General features: G+C 36.8%; 1 protein-coding gene across 9 annotated transcripts in view; it reads left to right on the top strand.

Moving 5' to 3' along the window:
* Positions 1-19,404, top strand: part of gria1a (glutamate receptor, ionotropic, AMPA 1a) — a 77,662-nt gene that overhangs the window by 48,999 nt on the left and 9,259 nt on the right. For 2 of the 9 annotated variants that reach the window (XR_009274104.1, XR_009274105.1), the window contains exons 12-14: positions 9,722-9,920; positions 10,001-10,248; positions 14,541-14,683. Coding sequence is in view for 4 of the 9 variants with exons in the window: in XM_058797410.1 (XP_058653393.1) it covers positions 9,722-9,920; positions 10,001-10,248; positions 14,541-14,655; positions 15,144-15,155 (574 nt within the window). In the remaining 5 variants the exon portion in view is untranslated. Of the gene's footprint in view, positions 1-9,721; positions 9,921-10,000; positions 10,249-14,540; positions 14,684-15,143; positions 15,379-19,404 lie in introns of those variants that run through there. The other 7 variants (XM_058797409.1, XM_058797408.1, XR_009274107.1 and 4 more) reach the window with 5 other exon arrangements.

The raw sequence follows: 19,404 nt of genomic DNA, 5'->3' as shown, positions 1-19,404 counted from the left end.
TCTATTCAGCTTTCAGATGATGTATAAATCTAAATTTAAAAAAAAAAATTACCCTTATGACTGGTTTTGTGGTCCAGGGTCACATATTTTATATCAGTAATACATACTATATATTAAATATATATAGTAAATATATAAAATTGTAAATATAGTAAATATGTAAAAAATATAAAATTATAATAAGATATAATTATATACAATTACATAAAATTATATATAATATTTTAAAATAGTATATATTATTTACTGTATATTTATAAAATAGGATTTTTTTATGTTTTTCAAAAGACATGTCTTATGCTCTCCAAGGCTGCAATTATTTGATCAAAAATACAGTAAAAACCTAAAATTGAGAAATATTATTACAGTTTAAAATAACCATTTTCTATTCTAAAATATATTATAAAATGTAATTTATTCCTGTAATACAAAGCTGAATTTTCAGCAGTGTCACATGATCCTTCAAAAATCATTCTGTTATACTGATTTGGTGCTTTAAAAAATTTATTTTTATTATACATTTTGAAAACAGCTGTGCCGCATAATATTTTCATAAAATCCATCACACTTTTTCAGGATTCTTTGATGAATATGTTCAAAAGGACATATATTTGAGAGCATTTATTTGAAACAGAAACATTTTGTAACATAGTGGCACAGGAACTATGATTGTCAACACTAGTTATGAAAGTTAAGTGTTCGGATTCACATACGTACATTTTTCGAAATCTTCCTAGTGATTTCATGATTCATTGACTCCCCCGCAGCTACCAGAAAGAAATTACATGCTTTCAGTCACAGAGCACATTGTCCCTTGTGTCATGCTTGGTTTGCTCCTCTGAGCTCTGAGCTCTGCTGTACTTCCGTCACTTGGCTCGTTTTGTTCATCTATGTTCCAGAAGCGCACAGCAGGTCGGTTCAGGTGATCTGTACTAAGAGCAGAATGGATCTAGCTGTTGAGTGGTTGATGGATCCTGTTACACTGATGATGCCTCTCACAGGACAAGGATCTGTTCCACACCTCCCAGCATCCTGCCCACAATAGCACATCAAATGTCATTTTGTGTCATTACAACAGCACACACAACCGCACTCTAGTGGCCCACATCACAGTGATTAAGTTTGTAGAGGATAAAATATTGTTCTACTCGTCATTTTCAGAGGGTTTTTGTGCATTTCTGTGCTCACTTGACATATCTACCTTCGTGTGAATGACTAAGTGACCCTTAGTCATCCTGAGAATAACAAAAATGAAGTGGCTGGGACAAGTTCTGCAAATCATGTGAAGCCTAGATGTTTATTGTGCTTCAGCTACAAACAAATGTGCAATTTTTTAAAATGTTTTTGAAAGGAATCTTTAATGCTCACCAAGGTTACATTTATTGAATTAAAAATACAGTAAAAGTAATAATATTGTGTGTGTGTGTGTGTGTGTGTGTGTGTGTGTATATATATATATATATATATAAAGAGTGTATTTGCAAAAACAGATAACTCCGTTTTTAACAATTTTCAAAAAACATGTTTTTTATTATGTTATCATGTTTTTATTGTGTTAATTAGCTGTATTTTTTTGTTATTTTTAACCTAATTAAAATAACCCAACTGCAGTTTGATTGAGATTAATTGGAATGCACAATGAAAATTGTTATAAACGGAGTTATCTGTTTTTGCAAATTAACTCTTTAATTATATTAAAATATTTAATTTAATTTTTAATTCACTTAAATTTAAAATAAATAATCATAAGATATCATCAAAGCTAAATTTTCAGCATCATTACTCCAGTCTTCAATGTCACATGATCCTTCAGAAATCATTCTAATATGCTGATTTGCTGCAAGAAACATTTCGTAATATTGTCAGTGTTGAAAACAGTTTTGCGGCTTAATATTTGTGGGCCATTTTTTTAGGATTATTTAAACATTATCACATCTTTTTTTTTTTTTTTGTCTTTACCGTCACTTTAGATCAAGACACTTCAAACAGTCTAAAAAATTTAGTAATGAATTGTAAGATACTGTACTGCTTAAAAGATTCAGAAGTAATGAAATATTTCTCCCAGGCACATTATATACATTATGACAACAATTATATTTGTTTGGCAATGCAGACTGATGTTTAAATTCAGCATGTCGTTGTAATATTCATGCTACTGTGGCACTTGCTTGGTTTCCTTGATGTTTCATTTAAATTCTTCAAATTATTCTTTGTCTGTCAATATATATTTCTTTCCTTCTTTGTGCTGCTTTTAGCTAATTCCATTGTGTCGTATTCAAAGATCTATAAAGACAGAATTAAAAGATACTGTCAGACATGCTTTTTGGAGGAAGATAAAAGTTTGATGAGGTCTGATTTTTTAATACGTTGTGCAACAGGCCTCCTGAAGAGAGAGAATGAACATAAGAACAGGAGCAGCAACAGTTTTCTTTTTAATTATCTTCAGTGAAGCAGTCCCTTGAGGACCCCACTTAGACTTTGTTTTGCAGTTCTCTCTGCGTTTCCTCTGAGGAGTTACATCGCTTATTAGTTATTTAGAGAAACTGCCTGAGTCAGTGTCCAGTGTTCTGCATATTTACCTAAGCACTCATGATCTGCCTCACATCAGCTCATTTATTTGCAGTGAAACAACCTGCGCTATTATCTTTTTTCAGATAATGAAATAGCAGAAATTATATGAAGACATGCCCAAAACGCTTAGCTTTATTAAAGAGTCCCTAATAAACTTATATTTTTCATGTAGCATTAACCTAACACAATGGTTGATCCTGCACTAATTTATCAAATAACACACAAAAGAATGTGTATCATTTGCACCCCAAAATTATTTACTCAACCTCATGCTATACCAAACCTGTTTCTTTCTTCTGTGGAATTTAAAAGATTTTTTTTTTAACTACATTGTGTTGTGCAGTGAAAATTATAACAAAACAGTTTTTGGATAAACCAGGCATGTGCAGAGGTAAATGTAAAAAATTACATTTTTGTAATTAAACACCCTTTTGTAAAGTTGTTGTTTATATATTGCTGTGTGTAGCCTGTGGAAGCAAGGTTAGCTGCAGCAAGGGGCTACAATGTTTTTGTTCAATGTTTTCCTGATGACAATTTTATGATTGGTTTATAAAGGCTACTACAAACACCTTTTTCCCATTTTTATCACAGAATAATTCAGGAAATATATTTTATAGTTTCTATACTAAATGATGTGTCAATCAGTACTGCATTTTTCATACAGTTCATTTATTTATTACCTGGAGATTATTTATTACCTAAAACAGGCTTATACTGATTTTCCCGTCCTCCGAATTATACTTATCAATCCTGTTTTTATAATCATTATCATTCAAAAAATGAATGAATTCAGAACAGGATTAGAATAGAATTCTATTTTAAATAAGACAGGAATATTTTTTTCTACAACAACAACAGTAGTGTTTACAACAGCAAAACCACCATACCCTGTAAACTCAACAACAACAATAGTCATAATAATATAATTCCAGAGTAATTAAGAAGTGCAAAAAATGTCTTTAACATTTAAACTTAAAATGGTCTTTTCTGTTCTGTGTTTCTTTTTCAAACCTGCGTCATGGCATTTGTTGCTGTATCAATACAGAATCCATACATTTTTATATTTAACCCAACTGTTGGTTGAAAACAACCCAGCATGTGTTCTGTCCAATATTTACCCAGCACTGGGTTGTATTTAACCCAGCATTTTTTAGAGTGTATACTTTAAGAGCATACATTTTTTATGAATTTATTTACAAACTTACATTTTTCTACATCTTTTTTTAAACATAAATGTCTTTACTGTCAATTTAGATCAAGATACTTCAGAATTCAATAAAGAATTGTAAGCTATTGTACTCCTGAAATGATTCAGAAGTAATGAAATATTTCCCCCACATTATATCCGTTCTGACAACAATTATATTTGTTTGGCAATGCAGATTGATGTTTAAATTCAGCTTGTTGTTTCGTATATACTTAAAGCATTTATTAACATTTGTTAATGTTCATTTCCACATTTATTAACAATTTCTTTTTAAATCAAAAGTTGTTCATCTAGTTACTGAAGTAACTTATCTTATTAGCTAAGATACAGTGTGTGTATATATATATATATATATATACTGCTTATAGTTAATGTCAACTAATGCAATGATTAATGTTAAAAAATAAGACCTTATTTTAAAGTGTTACCAACATGTTAGATATACAGTATCGTCATCTCCTTTACATTCTCGGCAGTAAAAGAGCATTTCTGTGTGGGACTTTGTTTGAGACAGTTCAGAGTTTACAATATCAGATATTCAATTCAATAACAGAGACAGAAAAAAAGAGAAAACATACAGCGGACAAGCAGTGGGCTTCTGTGTGCTGCACAGATGCATGCTGGCCGTAGACAAGGTTCAGCATCGACTGAAAGCTGCTCGGTAACAAAACCCATCTCAGCCGCCTGTTTGGAGAGAAGAGAGTGCTGCCATGGCAACGCTGAAAGACATGGGTGTTTCCTCTGGAGTGGCACAGCTCACAGTGTGAGAGCAATGCTGACTGAGTACCACCATCCGTGTGTGTGTGTGTGTGTGTGTGTGTGTGTCTGTGTGTGAGGCAGCTTTAACCTACATTATAGGGACCAAATGTCCTGACAAGAATAATAAAACCTGATATTACCTACAGGGAAACAGCCAGTGGAGGAAATTTGCTTATTAAACATACAAAGTAAAGAAAATGTAAAAGATGAAAATGTGTTAGGGATAGATTTTGATATAGAAAATGTCATTGACAAGTCAATGAAATGTACGCTATGCATTTACACCTGTTTTATGTGCTCTATTAGTGTGTGTAAAGTCATGAGGACATATGGCTTTCATTACAGATTGGTTGTTATGATTTATCAGTGGGTGATTTGTGATTTGTAGATGAATACTGCGTCTAATGCTGGTTCTGGATGTGTGTGTGTGTGTGTGTGTGTGTGTGTGTGTGTGTGTGTGTGTGTGTGTGTTTTGTTGCAGAGGAAGTCGATATCTGTGCCACCTTCAGTAGTGAGTTATCTTGAACAGGCCAGTGCAGAAGATTATAGCTATGATTTATATAACATGGGAAGGTAGCTTTATCTCAGAAATGGATTTCTTAAGACACTTACACATCCATCTAAATACAAGACTCAGAGCCAAGCTTGTTTTAAAAAGATCTGTGAGATTTATGAAATTAAAAGTGCACAAATAAACCACAAGCAGTTTCATACAGAGTCACATACACGTGCTTGAGAAATGAGCATATTATGCAGACATTAGGGAAATCTCTCACAGTTTTTCTCTAATTTAATTGCAGTCGTTTGCAGTAAACTCCATTTGCATAATCGTCTCATACTGACCTCGTGAGGAAGAGGAGGGCTGGTGTGAATTTAAGCATGGAGAGATTTTGACATGTGACCAGGAATGAGATCAGTGTGTCAGCTTCACACCGCTCAAACGGTGCATGGCAAAAGCTGTCAAACAACATCAGAGCTGTGAGCTGCAGTTCCCTCCGCCAGCTTTGGATTTCTGGTGCCCCAGCCTCTTGCGCACATTTTGCCTGTGGTATATTTTCAGAGTTTGGCATGGGGTTTTTTCACAGGCCGCTGATGTTTTAAATGGGTTTAGGAATGATCTGAAAACTGGGAGGGAGACATCAACATTATTAGCTTGGCTCATGAATATTAATTAGGTGATTAACTGATTTGCTTAAAATGCACATACTTTAAGTGGGCACGGGCTATATAAGGATTACCATGCATTAATTGTGTTTTCATTCATTCTGCTGATACAGCCATTTGGCAAAGGCTTCTGCTTGAGCTTAAAGCTGTTTTCTTTTTCATTTTTTAAACACTGCTGGCTATTTTTTTTTCCTTTGCTTTGTGGCCAAGCAAAGCTTTTTAAATCTATGATTATTGCTCAAAAACTGTGGGTCTCTGTATCTCTGTATAAATGTACTAAATCAAGAGAATATTATGTTAAAAAATAATAATAATGTTACAATTAAATGTAAAAATGCATTCAAATATGAATATTTGAAAATATAATATTATTTATAATCTTTCAATTATCGCATCATTTAATCATTATGTAACATGCAAATGTTTAGAGTTACTAGTGTTATTTTAGTACAATTTATATACTGTATACTGCTATAGTATTTATTATGATTTTATTATGACCTTTTTTGTATTTTAAGTTCCATTCGAATTTTGCTTGAAGTTTTAGTAATTTTATGCTTTTGCCATTTTTATTAGTTTGTTTTTGTTAAAAATTTCAATTTGGCTTTAATTTATTTTTATTTCAGTTTTAGTAATTGTGGTGCCTCAGCTTAAACTTGTTTTCCTTTAGATGCAAAAGCAAACTTTCTAATGTTTACATTTTTAGATTTAAGTTTTTTGTAATATTTTTTCAATATCAGTGTAAGATGTGTCATGCTTATTGTGTGCAGTTCATTCTCCAGTGTTTCAATTATCAATCACTTACTAAATCACAATATGGAGACTATAGTGAAATTAATTATCAAAGACATCATTTAGTATTGAATCATCCATTTTATTTTCTCAAATAAATGTACTTCAGTATACGGTCGCATTTAATTATCTTGTTATTTGGCAGTTGTAAATATGGCATGCTGTATTTGTCAGAATATGTATTGCGTATTTAAGAGTAATTAGCTAATATGAATTATGAGGCTGAATAAATAGCAGACACAACACATCAGCATCTTCATCAGACCAGTTTAGCACTAACTCAACACACTTCGGCAGGTCCTGTCATGAATCATTTTTACGGTGTAGCCTGGTCACGCTGAATATTGATTTACCAGCATCATTACATTATAATACTGCTGTGTACTAAACCATTCAGCGAATAAATTTCCCATCTTGCACTAGGTGCTTACATAGCTTTCTGTACACAGCTATATTTGTAAACACATTTCACACAATGAAAATGAAAAATAGACATGAATAAGAGTCTCAGGTGTATAAATCAATCTCAATAGACCTGTTGACTATCCAGGCCACCCCCTATCAAGGTGTATTCACCGTGTTCACAGATAACCCTGGTCTTTACTCCAGCAGAGAGAGAGGATTATGTCGCCCGGCTGCCAGGAACTCAGGGGAGAGCGGTCCTGGTTTTGTTTATGCCTTCTAGGCCTGCAGGTAGCCCTTCTAGAACTCCCTCAGAGATGTTAAACTGATCTCATATGCCTGCCTGAGCTTCATTCAGGTCATGGAATTAGAGCCCAAACCCAAATGTCTGCTTTAAAAAATATTCTTGTCGCATGGTGTTCTGGATTCAGGATTTGGCCAGGGGTGAAATTATTCTTCCTTTTTTTTTAACCTTGTGAAATTGACCTATCGGTAAGCCCCGCCCCCCTTAGTTACTGTTGCTCCCTCGGACAAACAAACGGAGTTGCTCACTGTCTTTCAATGACAGCTGCAGCGTGAAAACCTTGTCCCACGATGGTTTTGCACAATTTTGGACACCGAAGGCCACCAAATGGGAATTAAATATTCCATGGAGGGATTTAAAATAATAATATTTAAAAATAAATACGGTGGGTAACTCGAAGGAGGGTTTACAGATCACAATGCAAGAAGTCTCATATTACGGTCGGTCATCACGATCGCGGATGACAACATACAGGATCAACACTGTTCATGTATTGCAGGGTACGATTAAATTAATGTACATTTAACCAGTTTAATATGGAGAGGCACTGAAATGTCGACCTTCCTTTATGTGTTTTTGACCTACACTGGACAAGACGCGAGAACAGTCCGCTATTTAGGTTTGTACATTAGTATGGACTCACTAACTTTAACATTAGCTAGTTTTAGCCAGAGATACCTTGCTAAAGCACAATACAACATTAACGTTCTGCTTGAGCAGATGAAAATTGTAACTTAATGAGTGTATGGCAACCAGAAAATGAACGTTTTTGTCTTCATTTGTATTGGGGTGAATACTTAGGGACAGTTTGCTCTGTTTTGTTTGGATTCAAGAAATGTAATAAAATAAATGATATTGCCCATCCTCTCAGGATACCTGGAATCAGTGTTACAAGTACCCCAGGCACAGCGTTTTTCCATTTTTGAAGCATAAACCCCATAAAACAGATGAGAGCTTCGGATCTTGGGATGGCGCTGAAACCTAAAAATGTCCGAGTTCTGCTCCCCGTGCAACTGATACTCGACTGCCATTGGCTAGTCTGCGTTCGAGGGGAGGGGCTTACCGATAGGTCAATTGGAATTTGTGACCGGCGATATCTCAGTCCACCCCTTGAAGAATAAAATCAAATATTCATTATGCTCTTTCTCTTAAATACACATTTATTCGCTCTTTTGACAATCAATGCACATTCACAGGGTTCACAGGTTCTTGCCTTTTCATATTTCTGTTTGTTGCCATCTCGTCAGCCTTTCATCTCGCCGGGTTCCACCTCCCTCCCAGCTTAAATGATTAAACCGTGCGTTTGTTTTTGTTTACGTGTTTTATCTGAGCAGCTTTTCCTGTTCCACCACACATATATCGAACAACTACTTTCCCTGGAACCTTTTACACACACCGTTTCTTGTTGTACGCTGCTTAGATTCACTTGAGCGAGAGGGGGACTCATCCTTGGGGATTTGGGCAAATCTGTTTTTTTTTTTGTTTTGTTTTTTCATGTTTTTTTTTTAGTTTTGTTTTTTCATTATTATTGGTTAAAGTGCAATTACAGTGGTGGCTGAGTGCTCTCATCACCATTAATCCCTGGCAATTAATATGCATATATTCATTTAACATACTGGCAACTTTCTAAAAGTGAGATTAATGCGCTGCTGGTGAGTCGCATTGTGATGGGCCTTATCTCGTTTCAGCACATTTCACTAAGAGTTTATAGCTGAGTGGAGACAGAGAGCAGTGTATCAAACAGACTAGACCTCTGACCACTGTAAGCATCAACGTGTGCATGACGAAGCTACACGCAGGCCAGCGTTTGTAATACGGTTAGGATGTAGAAAATGTGCAGTGCTCCTCAGAATGGGATTTGATTTTTTGAATGAATACACCTGATAAACTCATAATGGATCTCCATTTGAGCATGTGATTTCCATTAGTTTCTCTGAATTGTTTTAGCAGAACAGATATAAAATATTCAGCTCTTCCTGAATAAAATCCTGGCTGATAAACTGATAATTGTGTTCATGTTATGGCTGATAACGGATAAATGACTGAAATGGCTGATTTCTGAAGGAAAGTGACTGTGAAGACTGGAGTAACGGCTGATGAAAATTCAGCACAGGAATAAATTACATTTTAAATGAATAGTATTTCAAAATATTGCTGCTTTACCGTAGTTTTGATCAAATAAATGCAGACCTGAACAGTAGTGCAAATGAAAAATAAAAACCAAAAACTAAAATCTATCATTTTAAATGCTGTATAAGTTTACACATTATAGTATTATATGTACACTTCGAAAAATGGATATACATTTTTACATTTGCTAAGGATGTACATGTTTCATTTTGCACAGTACATCTGTTGTTTTATATTTGAAAACCAAGAGTGTGTTTTGTACTATATTTCTTTCAAATAAATGCTACTTGGTTTGATGTTTGGTTTTATAATGCAAACACGTGTTTTTTTATGTTGAGGCCACTATATATGTATGTAATTTTTTTGCATGTAATATTTGTATGTTTCCACAGATCTCTCTCTGGCCGTATCGTGGGTGGTGTGTGGTGGTTCTTCACTCTGATCATCATCTCCTCATACACAGCCAACCTAGCTGCTTTTCTCACAGTAGAGAGGATGGTGTCACCCATCGAGAGTGCAGAGGATCTGGCCAAACAGACTGAGATTGCTTATGGGACTCTAGATGCCGGCTCCACCAAAGAGTTCTTCAGGGTAAGAGGAGACATGAAGTGTTAACCTAAAAACAAGTATATTTGTTAATGTCTAATATTTCACTTTCTTTCCTCATTTAGAGATCAAAGATCGCAGTCTTTGAGAAGATGTGGTCCTATATGAAGTCTGCAGACCCCTCAGTGTTTGTGAAAACCACAGATGAAGGAGTTATACGGGTGAGGAAATCCAAAGGGAAGTATGCCTACCTGCTGGAGTCCACCATGAACGAGTACATAGAGCAGCGCAAACCCTGTGACACTATGAAGGTCGGAGGAAACCTGGACTCCAAAGGCTACGGCATCGCCACCCCCAAAGGATCCCCTCTCAGGTAAAGCCAGCTGTCCACTGTATGCTAACTGTATGGATTTAACCATTACTAAACTAACTTCTGATGGTGATTCAGTTGTGGTAGAGGCTGGATTCAGTACTAAAGGGGTTATGGGGTAATATCTATTTTCATATTGCATTTCGTAAACTTGCAAGCCAGTTCTGAGTACTAAGTTATAAAGGACACAGCAGATTAATGCAATCTGGCATGCTTTACTGAATCTGTACAGCATCACTCTATCACTGCAGTCCTGACATCTAAATCAGCTCTTTAAAATGCCAAGTGTCCTTGAGTACACTGCATAGTCTATATGTGCTCTTCTCCATCATTTGATGAATTTTTGCTGACACGATTGCAGGCAAATATTGCTGAGTTTTGCAAACAAAGACACATTCTATAATAAGCTTAATTTACATAGAAAAACAACGCATGACTTACTGTGCAGCGCCAAATTTGACCCCTGGATTGTCGGTGGTTTATGAATAAGATGCAGGCTTTTGCCAAAGTGATGCAGCTGTTCAGTGAACTCGCCTGGTTTCTCTTTTTTGAAGGACTTTTTAACGGCTACACGTGACATCATTAAATAAGCCATCCTTTGAACCAAGGGCGAGGGTGGAAGTACTGTACTAAGCAGCCTCTGCTATAACAGAACATGCTGTTGTGTGGGTGTACATACTTATGTGTGGAGCTGTTCAAAATCCCGCCCGTACCTCATGTTGCTTGAAGGGGTTTCAGCACACTCCACCAGAAGTGCTTGCATAAGAAACGGCAGGAAAATGATGCGCCCTCTTCAGAAGCTCTTTAGGAAACACGTGTGTCGCCGTCCTTTCATTACACAGTAGCTCCGCTCGGCAGACCCCATTGAGACGGCGACAGGCTCTTTTGAAGCTATAGGTTTACCGAATGCTAATTTCACTTTCTTTCTTCCTTCATTACGAATTACAAAAGCTTTCTCCTCACGGAGTGACTTGCACATGAGAGAAATTGGGCAATCAGTTGTTATTCTTCTGCAAGCCACTTCTGAAGATGAATGTCGACATTAACACGTTTCTTTTATATTCTCAGTTGTTATTTCAATTGTATGCCGCCATCATTAATGTCACATTTATTGTGCTTGAACGTACCCATCTGACTAATACATCATGGCCCACGTGATATTACATTCATTGCAGTGCAAAGGGCCTCGCAAGGGCAATTTGGAGCTGTTGAAATAACCTCAATAACTCCATCTCTCTCTAATAAGATAAGCTCCTTGGGGAAACGACCTCATAGCAATTGTACAGTCATTTTTTGGGTCACCTTATAGCAAAGCGAACAGGGGGAGAGCGTGGATAGAGTGGGAGAGAGACATCGGATACAAGATGTAAATGACTGACTTCCATCTTGCCACCTAGGGCAGGACTCAAATTAAATTCAATACCAGCTAGCCATTACTGTAACAGCAAGAGTGAAAGAGGCTTGGAAATGAATTCATGAATGTGTTTCTCTCTCTGGTGAGTTACCAGCTGTGCAGTGTATATCTGATTTTGAGAGAGAGAGCGACTCCCATACTGACACGTGTTTACATGTACATGTATATGTTATATGGGCATATACTGCGTGATTTCATCACGTGGAAGATAATGGAAGATTTTGCTCTCTGTCAAAATTGGTAGACACTGAGAATCTTTTGTGAACATCTAGATTGAGTTATGATTTGCTGGACTAACCATGTGGTGCAGTTGTCAAAATATACCTTTTTTTTTTTTTTTTACAGTCAATTAACTTTATGATTTATAGACATCTGGCACAGATCAAATATTGTTAGGTGCAAAAACACCTAACTTTTTGCATCTTATCTATGTATGAAATTAAAATGATCCCCTAATCTGTGAAAAATACATTGATTTCTACATTATTTCTTTGAGATTTAACGATTTTAAATCACTAAAAAAATCAGATTGACAAAACTTGAAACTGTTCAACTTAATTTATTTCTAAAATGTAGAAGATGATGAATAATTTTTAAATGCAACATTTAAATTGTTTTTTAAAGCATCTTCTCGGTTAATATAAAATCTCGGGTAAACCTCAAGTGAACTGATGCAAACAACAGGACAAAAAATTGCATGTGAGATCTGTGCATGAGCCATTACAATGTAAATGTAGATTTAATGACACTAATCAGAGCATTTAAAAGAGATAATTTTACACCTCACTATCTGATGTGTTACGGTCTGCTAGCCTCATCATGCTTTAATGAACAATTTAACTAAGATGATGTTAATTGAGCTTTTGTACTTGTTTTACTTCTTAGTTCACTTTGTGTTTTATGGGTTAATTTACTGACTGAAGAAATAATCAGTTGTTTTGGTGCATTTCGACAGCTGTTCCACATTTTCCTTGTCTTATCTCCAACTGATACCTTAAATTGGTTTGTTTTGCAGTCAAGATGAGACAGCCCTAAAGATTGATGTGTGTGCCCTTTTATCTCTATCCATCTGTGCCCATTCTCCGAGTTTAGTCAATAAAATCATCTCACCCAAAGCACTGCCACCTCCTGAAGCAAATGCTCATCAAACTGAATGTAGCTGTTTGTTCCTCATTCCTGAGACACTCTCTGACTTCTTTCTGTCTGGTACTTCTGGGATTAGAAAGAATTCCTGGGTTTTATCAAGCCAGAGAATCACTCTCCTACACATACAGAGCTGCACACGACATTTGCTTGCGACGCAGATTGGCCAGTCGGTTACATGGGTCGCGAGGAGATGTACGTTTGTGCCTGTGAACTGTATGGGGTGTTCAAGACCTGAGAATGAAAGAGTAGATGAAAAGAGATGAAGAGATAGACACTTTAGATGTGGTTCCACATATCACTCATGTGGGGCAGGGTGATTAAAGTCAAAAAATTTAAATCATCTACTGTCATGTTGGTCAAATAATGGTATTGCTGACAACTTTAGTATAATGTTCATGCTGCTCCTTTCAAAACAATGAAAGTAAATGGTGACCAAGCTCAAAAACTGACATTGGGTTGACTGAAAACTGACATGGATCTAATAAATGATACATTCCAGAACATTGTGCTAGTTTACTGCAACGATAGTGATGTGAACTTGACATACTTTTGAAAATCCAGCGTTTAGTTGATCCTGACAAGTGCTTATTGTCACAATTTTAAACACGACCGCTTTCTCCTTCCATAAGGAGGTTTTGGTGGCACAATGGCTTAGTTAGAACGCGAGACATATCACAGAAATCCTGCAGAATCCAACCAATCAGATGACGACTTCGAAACCACCAAAGTGTTTCCCATTTTGTGTGCCTTATGCATCACAAATTTGGTCCATGGGCATGACGTCTGAGGCTAATACCTCTAATGCAATACTCCAGGTTCTAGAGCATATTTGGTTACACTTCATTTTGATGGTCCCCTTTAGACGTTCTGTTGACTACTGTATAAGTAAGGTTGAAACTACATTTCAGCTAACTCTCAATTAGAGTATTAATAGAGTATTAGTAGACTTTAAGGTTAGGGTTAGTAGAATAAGTCAACTAGGTTACTTTTAGTCAGTAGAATGTGTGTTGGGGATCATTAAAATAAAGAGTTAGCAGATATTAAGCAGACAGTCACATTCACATTGCACTCCTCAAAAATGACACATTCATGTCATATATGAATGACAGACATGGATTGTATTGCATGTTAACTTATTAGCTAGTTATGAGAGCTGTAGTTCAAACCATTTACACAAATGAGATTTGTGACAACGCACAACTTCTGAAGACTTGGAATATAGTGCGCAGTCATTCTCTCGTGATACTTTTTGTATTTTGACAGCCCTTGGTCACCATTTGCTTCCATTGTTTGCGTGAACATTCTGTCTAACATATCCTTCTGTATTTGATGGCGCAAGGAAAGAAAGTTTTTGGAATGAACTATCCCTTTAAGAATTCATCTAATGTCTCCAGGCTGTTGTTTTCGATTTACATTGTTACATTCCCCAAAAGTGGACACTAAACACTAAGGACATCTTTTTTCTCCTCCTCTATCTAAAGAAGTCTTGTTCCTGGCTTTATAAAACCTGTCTTTCACAAAGGCCACTAACAAAAGCATTGTTTTCCATTAATACACATGTTAACAGACTTGGGGCAAAACCACTGCGAATGCCATGCATTTAACATTCCAACCTACCATAGAGCAGTGGCTGTTGTGTTCAAACCAGTCTGAGTCTGTTCTCCCATCACACTGTCTCTGAAATGGTTTATCTGGGCTGACACTGACCAAAATATTATTTCGTTATCGTTTCAAGAAACCCAGTAAACCTGGCAGTGTTAAAACTGAATGAACAAGGCCTGTTGGACAAATTGAAAAACAAATGGTGGTACGACAAGGGAGAGTGTGGCAGCGGAGGAGGTGATTCCAAGGTCAGCCCCAATGTGACAAACCCAGCGGGTAAAACCACCACTACCATGGGGGGGTAACCGGCAACTCACGCCGACCAAACACTCTAGACCAAAACAATCTGGCCTAAACTGAGCTTACTACTAACACATTTTGGCTGATTAATGAATAGTAAGTACATTTTGATCAAATTATGGCATATCATGGCAACTGGTCAATAGCAGCCGACCACGTTCACGTTATTCCAGGTGGAGTGTTTGCGGTCTGCCGGTTACCCAAAGTGATATAATAATACACATCTTGCAGCAGGGAGCAAGGAAGCATCGCTAGATGGAGTATTAACCCATATCACTTTTACAATGAACTACCATCATGTTTCTGATATGTGTGCAATTAAAAAAGAAAAAGAAACAGAACAGTTGAGTTGATATTGATGGGTATGTGTTTAATGTGTGCTGAATAACATAAAATAACATGGATAATGTTATTTATGTTATTTTCCTGGTTGAAGAATCCCAGTTAACCTAGCGGTGTTGAAACTCAGTGAGCAAGCCGTCTTAGACAAACTGAAAAACAAATGGTGGTACGATAAGGGGGAGTGTGGAAGCAAGGACTCCGGAAGAAAGGTCAGTTCACATATTTGGTCCTGCTCTGTTCCCTTCAGTTTAGCTCTCTCAGTACCCTTCCAGAAGGTTCAGTTAGGAATCTGGACATGGGCAGCTCTTACTCTCTCTCCAGGGTTGTATTCTTTCATTTGGGAAGCCAGAGGACACATTTTGGTAGCAGAAACTGCAGTTTTGCTTTATTCAAATTTTGTTATGTTATTACATTTTGTGCGAAAACATGTTATGCTGATTTGGTGCTAAAGACCAAAGACCAATAGTTATGCTGCTTAATATTTATTTTATTTTTGTATTTATTTGTAATTTTTTACAAAGCATTAACAAAGAACTTAATGCAATTGCAAAATTTTATTTTTTTCTCACACAATGAATCAAAACTAAAATATATATAAAATATAATAATAAACATAATAATAATAATAAATAGTATACAAAATAAGAAAATAAATAAACTTTAGCATACTGTACACATTTAAAAATGAGCATATCCATAAGATAGATAGATAGATAGATAGGTTGATTGATTGATTGACTATAATCCTAAACTCTGATACATTTGTGGTCTGTACATATATTATGACTATAAAAAACTGGATTCTTTGAAGAATAGAAAGTTTTAAAAAAAAGTTTGTTCAAAATAGATTTATTTAAAATAGGAATTTTTTGTACCATTATAAAAGTCTTTACTGTCACTTTTGTGATAAATTTAATGCATCCTTGCTGTAAAACTGCATCAGTTTCTTTAACTGAAGAGGTAGTATATTAGTATACTATTCAGAACATTTCCAACCATTATTTTTGTACCTTCATAAGTTACAGACTTTAGGTGTGTGCTTATAATAGATTTAGACATTTTGGCAGCATCGTTAAATATGATTGTATTCCTGATTGTAGTTTTTTTGGATGCTGACAGTTTTTTCCATTTACCTTTTGCGCATATATATATATATATACAGTGGGTACGGAAAGTATTCAGACCCCCTTAAATTTTTCACTCTTTGTTATATTGCAGCCATTTGCTAAAATAATTTAAGTTCATTTTTTTCCCCATTAATGTACACACAGCACCCCATATTGACAGAAAAACACAGAATTGTTGACATTTTTGCAGATTTATTAAAAAAGAAAAACTGAAATATCACATGGTCCTAAGTATTCAGACCCTTTGCTGTGACACTCATATATTTAACTCAGGTGTTGTCCATTTCTTCTGATCATCCTTGAGATGGTTCTACTACACCTTCATTTGAGTCCAGCTGTGTTTGATTATACTGATTGGACTTGATTAGGAAAGCCACACACCTGTCTATATAAGACCTTACAGCTCACAGTGCATGTCAGAGCAAATGAGAATCATGAGGTCAAAGGAACTGCCTGAAGAGCTCAGAGACAGAATTGTGGCAAGGCACAGATCTGGCCAAGGTTACAAAAAAATTTCTGCTGCACTTAAGGTTCCTAAGAGCACAGTGGCCTCCATAATCCTTAAATGGAAGACGTTTGGGACGACCAGAACCCTTCCTAGAGCTGGCCGTTCAGCCAAACTGAGCTATTGGGGAGAAGAGCCTTGGTGAGAGAGGTAGAGAAGAACCCAAAGATCACTGTGGCTGAGCTCCAGAGATGCAGTCGGGAGATGGGAGAAAGTTGTAGAAAGTCAACCATCACTGCAGCCTTCCACCAGTCGGGGCTTTATGGCAGAGTGGCCCGACGGAAGCCTCTCCTCAGTGCAAGACACATGAAAGCCCGCATGGAGTTTGCTAAAAAAAACACCTGAATAAGATTCTCTGGTCTGATGAGACCAAGATAGAACTTTTTGGCCTTAATTCTAAGCGGTATGTGTGGAGAAAACCAGGTGTGACGAGTGGCGATGTAAGATTACAAAGGGTTAAAAGAATTACTAAACATGGAAACTTTGCTACTAAATCACACAATCATGACTACGCCACCCGGGAAATTAACACCCGGGAAACCCCACAGGTTCGCCCCCTCTCACAAAATGACCCAGAGACGTGAATACCTTGTATAAAAAATAACAAATCTTTATTAAACAATTTATTCATTAAAATGAATCTTATTCAATAAGGAAAAAGGAAAAACTATACACAGCAGATACAAGAACTGCCGTGAAAATCATACAAAACAACAAAAAGCCAGAAGAGCAGGAGCTTCGCAATAGGGAGGCGGCTAGACACCGGGCTTCAAAACAGCAGCGTTGAAATTTCAAGCCATGCCGTAGTCCCTGCTATAGGCCACGCAGCACCGGGAGCACAAAAGCAGGCACGCTCACAGGATGATTTAAATACCTAGGACACAGAAAAAGTTACAACCCAAACTAATACCCTTTTATACGGGCTGGAGAGTGGGTTGTACATACATACCGGATAATGGGAGCCACATCATCTATCCAACAGCCCTTACTTCAATAGATCACATACAGGCAGCGGCAATCACTCAAGCAGACGGCGCCCGCGTTTCTCAAATACAGAGAAACGTAACAGCAGAGGACCGGCGATTTCCCAAATACGGGTGCAACATGCGCCCAAACCAAATGCCAGCGTCGCAGGGATTACTAATATCAAACAACAACAGTTAAAAATCACTATTAAAAAGTCTACAACCTAGATGAAAAAATGCCAATACATACCCCTCGTGCAACGCAACGCAACGCCGAAAGTACGATCAGCTGAGTATGACGTAACACCCTTCTATTTTGCCTCCCCCTTTATATACATTCCCATAACTAGGATGCAATAACACACAATTACCTAGGGGGCGTGATCAACCAAACAGCGGCAAACCCCCCACACTAACTGCATTTCACCACACAGGCACTGCTCATCACCTGTCCAATACAGTCCCAACAGTGAAGCATGGTGGTGGCAGCATCATGCTGTGGGGGTGTTTTTCAGCTGCAGGGACAGGACGACTGGTTGCAATCGAGGGAAAGATGAATGCGGCCAAGTACAGGGATATCCTGGACGAAAACCTTCTCCAGAGTGCTCAGGACCTCAGACTGGGCCGAAGGTTTACCTTCCAACAAGACAATGACCCTAAGCACACAGCTAAAATAACGAAGGAGTGGCTTCACAACAACTTCGTGACTGTTCTTGAATGGCCCAGCCAGAGCCCTGACTTAAACCCAATTGAGCATCTCTGGAGAGACCTAAAAATGGCTGTCCACCAACGTTTACCATCCAACCTGACAGAACTGGAGAGGATCTGCAAGGAGGAATGGCAGAGGTGAGAAAATCCAGGTGTGAAAAACTTGTTGCATCTTTCCCAAAAAGACTCATGGCTGTATTAGATCAAAAGGGTGCTTCTACTAAATACTGAGCAAAGGGTCTGAATACTTAGGACCATGTGATATTTCAGTTTTTAAATCTGCAAAAATGTCAACAATTTTTTTTTTTTTTTATGTCAATATGGGGTGCTGTGTGTACATTAATGAGGAAAAAAAATGAACTTAAATGATTTTAGCAAATGGCTGCAATATAACAAAGAGTGAAAAATTTAAGGGGGTCTGAATACTTTCCGTACCCACTGTATATACACACACCTTAAATCTGATGAATTTTATATTATTAATTCAAGTGTAAATAATAGTATGTGTAGCTCTAGGTGCTGTGAAGAGAAAGGCCATTATTATAGACTGGATGACTCACTGTATAATACACTCACTTTGTTTAAAATAGCCTGGTGGTCTGAATGGAGCTCTGGAGAGAGACTGGTCATATGTGACCCTGGACCACAAAACCAGTCTTAAGTCACTGGGGTATATTTGAAGCAATAGTCAAAAATACATCGTATGGGTCAAAATGATCAATTTTTCTTTTATGCCAAAAATCATTAGGATATTAATTAAAGATCATGTTCCATGAAGATATTTTGTAAATTTCTTAAATATATCAAAACATCATTTTTGATTAGTAATATGCATTGCTAAGAACTTAATTTGGACAACTTTAAAGGCGATTTTCTCAATATTTAGATTTTTTTGCACTCTCAGATTCCAGATTTGCAAATAGTTGTATCTCAGCCAAACATTGTCCGATCCTAACAAACCATACATCAATGGAAAGCTTATGTATTCAGTATGATGTATAAATCAATTTCGAAAAATTGACACTTAAGACTGGTTTTGGGGACCATGGT

The sequence above is a fragment of the Onychostoma macrolepis genome, chromosome 14, assembly GCF_012432095.1.
Source record: "Onychostoma macrolepis isolate SWU-2019 chromosome 14, ASM1243209v1, whole genome shotgun sequence".
NCBI lineage: Eukaryota > Metazoa > Chordata > Actinopteri > Cypriniformes > Cyprinidae > Onychostoma > Onychostoma macrolepis.
Note: the sequence above shows the minus strand (reverse complement) of the source record. Positions and strands in the feature narration are given on the sequence as shown.